At 39.6% G+C, this 5067-nt stretch overlaps 1 protein-coding gene across 2 annotated transcripts in view; it reads left to right on the forward strand.

Moving 5' to 3' along the window:
- tmem108 (transmembrane protein 108) overlaps positions 1 to 5067 on the forward strand; it is a 50529-nt gene that overhangs the window by 44945 nt on the left and 517 nt on the right. For both annotated transcript variants that reach the window (XM_036217346.1, XM_036217345.1), the window contains 2 exons: positions 470 to 1477; positions 3458 to 3609. In XM_036217346.1, the coding sequence (XP_036073239.1) occupies positions 470 to 1477; positions 3458 to 3609 (1160 nt within the window). The remainder of the gene's footprint in view (positions 1 to 469; positions 1478 to 3457; positions 3610 to 5067) is intronic.

The raw sequence follows: 5067 nt of genomic DNA on the forward strand, positions 1-5067 counted from the left end.
CAGCTAGGATGTAGCGAAAAATAGCTAAATTTCAAATAGTCTAAAAACCTGAAAAAAGCCTAAATTAGCCAAAACAGGTAGCATGTAGCTGACATATTAGCTAAATGCTAAAATACCATTAAAAAGTCCCAAAACAGTCCAAAAAGTTAGCACAATGCCAATTTTTAAAACTTTAAAACTGTTTTTAACATAATTATGAATAATAAAAAGACATGAATATTATTCCAGAATAAATCATCTTAAACCTTAAATAACTTTCAATTTATTACTCTATAAAAATTATTATTTTTTAAATAATACAAGTTAGAAATGAGCGCAAGATAACACCAGGCTGTTAATAACAATAAACTAAAAGGATCTGTAGGGCCGGATAGAATTACTCGGAGGGCCGGATCCGGCCCCCGGGCCTTGACTTTGACACGTGATTTAAAAATAGAAAAAAATGACAAAGTATCTGCTTTTTCTGCAGGTGTCCTAGCAATCCTAGCACTGCCAGTAGGACTGGTGTCGGCACAGGAGCTGCACTTCCCCCCGACCACCCCAGACTCCATGGCGGTCGACCACAGCAGCCCCCTGTCTGCCCCCCAGCCTTCCTGGTACCAGGACGGCTCCATCAGCGAGGAATGGTCGTCCAAAGGCAGGCGTCCGTCGGACATCACCCTTCCTACTCGATCTCTCAATCAAGACACAAAAACTGTCACTGTGAGCTCTGCCAGCCATGTAACTCCCCCCCAGGTGCCGAGCTTTGAGACTGTCAAACGAGTTCATAACCCAGTCACTGTTAGCACTAGTGAGGCCAGCAGCAGCCCCAAACTCCCCAGTACAGTTATAAATGCAAATTCTGCTGCTAAAGGAGCTCCAAGCCCGCTAGCACTAGTGTTGAGATCAGACAAACTGAGCATAGAGGAACCCGTTCTCCCCCTGCAGCCCTCACCCCCCAATGCTGCAAAAGACCTGAAACTCAGGGAGCACACTGCAAAATCCCCACAGCTGCCCGTGCACCACGCCATCACTCAGCGGGAGGCCCCCACCGCAGTGAACGAGCCCCCGACCGCAGAGACAGGATCTGCCACCCAGAACGAGAACCTAACCACCACCACGTCCAACCTGTCCACTGAGATGAACTCGCAGAGCTCAACTGTCCTCGCCGTCACCCCCACCGCATCAACCGCCAACGGAAACGGCACCGACGGCCTGCCGGCGGCCCCCCAGCTGGGAAATGCCACCGCCCATATAGGGCTGCTCTCAAACAGCAGCTTTGTTCAGGCGGCGCCCGATCAGGCCAACAACTCTGAGCCTCTGTCCACGTTCAGCAGGAACTTCCTCAACAGGCAGGAGCCGGCCACGACCGATGACCCCTGGGCGCCCGGCAACAACTCGGACCCCACCGTCAGATCCCCGTCGTCGGAAATCTGCCTGAGCAGGATGGACTTCGTGTGGATCGTGTTGGCCATCAGCGTGCCGGTGTCCTCCTGTTGTAAGTCCTGGATCTGTTTTATTCTTTCTGGACTTTAGGGACAAGAGAGTTTTCACAATTCTTCCTTAGTACCGCAGGTTGGAGCAAAAACCACATCCTCAAAAAGTGTACCTGGTAAAAGTGAATTTGGGACAGAGTGACCCCACACCCAAAAAAATGATGACATCACAGCTTAAAAAATATAAATGGGGACAAGATCTCTAAATTTCAAAACTCACTAATAAAACCAAAACACACACATGTCTAGGATATCAAAATGAAATATAAAAACTATTATGGGATGGCCACAGAACCTACAACGTGGCGGCCATTTTGTGGCAAAAGCATAAATTTGGCCATTTTCACATTTTCTCACAATATGGGAAAGGAAAACTTTAGTTTGAGCAATCTTTGTGGAATTTACCACACAGACCACATGTAGAGTTTCCTTGACTTTTGACCTCAGGGAGAGGCCGCCATCTTGAATTTAAAAAAAAATCACCTTTAGTACCTTCTACAAATTTAAACTCCTCCTAGGGATGTCAATCTATCGCCTCCTAACTCCTCGAGCATCATTGGAAAGCTAGTTGAAAAAAAATGTTGGTGTTTGATTTTGTAGACCTTAAATCGTGTTGGCGTGGCAACCTCACAAAAGTGGCATTTCCCTTATGACATCACAATGTCAAAAAAATGAACTGGGCCAAAATGTCATGTGCAACTCAAAAAAATATTTTAAAACTCAGTAATAAAACCAGAACACACGTGTTGAGGATATCCAAATAAAGTTTAAAAACTATTATGGGATGGCCACAGAACCTGTGATGTGGCGGCCATTTTGTGGCAAAAGCATAAATTTTCACATTTTTCACAATAATGGGAAAGGAAAACTTTAGTTTGAGCAATCTTCATGAAATTTACCAGACAGACCACATCTGCAGCTTCCTTGACTTTTGACCTCAGGAAGAAGCCGCCATCTTGAATTTAAAAAAAAATTCACCTTTAGTATTTTCTACATATTTAAACTCCTCCCAGGGATGTCAACCTATTGCCTCCAAACTCCTCGAGTATCCTTGGGAAGCTAGTTGAAAGTTGGAATTATATTTTGTAGATTTTGAGCGGCGTTAGCGTGGCAACCTCACAAAAGTGGCGTTTCCCTATTGCTCGCACAGTTTTTACTGGAATCACCTGAAACTTTAATCAATGAATCCCTGGCTCAAGCTGAACAAAACGATATGACATATGATATAAACAAATCAGGAATGTGGTCGTTACTAGCAAAAAACTCCGTTGCCAAGGAAATCCTAAAACTTACTATTGCCGATTTTTCTAACAATTACATAGACCTGTTCGTCACCCCAAGACGACCAAAAAATAAAATGGTTGCTTTGGAAATAGACCAACAGAAAAGTGAAAAAAAGGGGGAAAAAAGTCTTGTTTTTTTCATGAATGCAGCCCTGACTAGGGTGAGTGAGGGGGGAGTAGCAACCCCCCAGCCAGTGAATGGGGCGGTGAGTGCGGGGGCGGGGACCACCTGTGAACTACTCTTACACTTTTTGTAATTATGATCTATTTTACACATAAAAAAGAACATTAAAACATAGAAAATAAAATGATGTGACAGAAACATGTCACACACTAACATCATTTGACAGAAAAATAGAAAAAAGTAAAGTTCAAACTAAAAAGAAGATCTAAAGCACAAAATCAGTAATTAATTATTTTCTCCTTATATTTTTAAATACCAGTAATAGTCTAGACCTCCTAACTGGAGGTCTAAACTTGCTCAACATATTTTTTAAATCTGTTGTGTTTGTCAAATAATTGCATTCATTTAACAACTTTGTGAGGTTTATAATATTTTCATTTGTAGCTAAAATCTTTTCCAGCTTTGCTGCACATCATTGATCTTGCAAAAATAGTGTTTTTAGAGCTAAATTGTTCACTCTACCAGAGACGTGCTGGAGTAAAATGTGTTTTTTCTGCCCACACCTGCATCTGCAGCCGTTCTTCTGACGGTCTGCTGCATGCGGAGGAAGAAGAAGTCTGCCAGTCAAGAGAACAACCTGAGTTACTGGAACAACGCCATCACCATGGACTACTTCAGCCGCCACGCCGTGGAGCTGCCCAGGGAGATACACACACTGGAGAGCGAGGTACCTCCAACCAATCAAATCAATTTACTCTTAAAATTGTACATTTAATTTAAAAAATAAAGGCCCACAATTTTAATGAGTTATTTTAGTTTCAAACACTATTTAGCATTTATTTCAGCATCCAGGTTCGATTCCTGAGGCTCCCCGATGCGGAAACAACATTACTGCTATCTAGAGTTATTATATGGAGCAATAAATGCATTTTGATGAGATAAAAACTGTATTAATCTGGCTAGTAATTGTTAAAATGTCAATTTCTTTTGATTTGTGAAATTAAAGATTTTTTTTTTTGCATTCGGAACAAAAACAGACAAAGAAACAGAAAAAGACAACAAAATATAAATAAATACTTTATTTATTTTTCTATAAACTCCAAAAATATAACATAGTTTATCAATAATTGGATCAATCAATAAATCACATCAATTGATGAATCAATTTATTTATATAGCACTTTTCATTTGAAACAAAAGCTGCTGAACAAGGCTATAAACATTAGTTTTAAAGCATTATTTTTAGTAGTTAAAACAATAAAAGACACATTAGGTAAAATCAGCAACAATAAAACAGACATAAAAGTAGAAAATAAAGGGATGTTACAATAGTTTTTTAACCAACATTACTAACACTTGTAGTCACTTTTTTAGTTTTTATGATAGAATAGAAACTTTATAAAAAAAGATGTAAAAAAAATTAAAGAAAAAAAAGAAATATATTAATTATATTGATATATATATTATAATTATATAAATATATTAATTAAATCCATAAAATATTTAAAAATCAAACTTCAAGGGATGATAGACGTTGTTTTGCAATTTAAAAACCAGATAATGTTAAAGTTTTTAGGATTTACTTGCAAATTTTAGTTTTTTTTTTATATTTGAAGAATTATTTAAGTTTAAAACTAGAAAGAAATAAACTCTTGAGTTGAGTTTCTTGAGTTTTCTCCAAATGAACAATTAATGCTCTTTTTTATTCTGAGAAATTTCATTTTTTTTATTCTAATCATTTCATTTCAAGCTTAAAAATGAAAGATTAAATCAAAGAGTTTGATAGAAGCAAGCTCCACCCACTCTGAATGAGACGTTTCTAGTGTTTCGGTGCATTACAGCGCCCTCTGTTGGCGGTGGAGTTAAACAACATTGTCTCCTTCTCTTGCTTGTCATTTATGTTTTATTTGCATGAGCCGAACCGTCCTTTCTTTTTACATCTCTGCCCTTGTTCACTCTCCATCGCTGCCTGTCAGGACAGAGAGGCCGGGGTCGGATCATGCGTAGGATGCCCTTGGTGACATCCAGGTGTTGTGTGCCCCCCCCTCCCTTTTGATTTAGCCTCATCCCGTAGCTTGATGCATTAGGTAATTGAGTCGATCATAAACCGAAACGAGGGAGCTGCTCTGATTTGATTGGAGCTCGCTAAACGAACGGAAAAAACAAATCATTTTGTTTTTCACGC

This window comes from Oryzias melastigma, linkage group LG20 (genome assembly GCF_002922805.2).
Source record: "Oryzias melastigma strain HK-1 linkage group LG20, ASM292280v2, whole genome shotgun sequence".
NCBI lineage: Eukaryota > Metazoa > Chordata > Actinopteri > Beloniformes > Adrianichthyidae > Oryzias > Oryzias melastigma.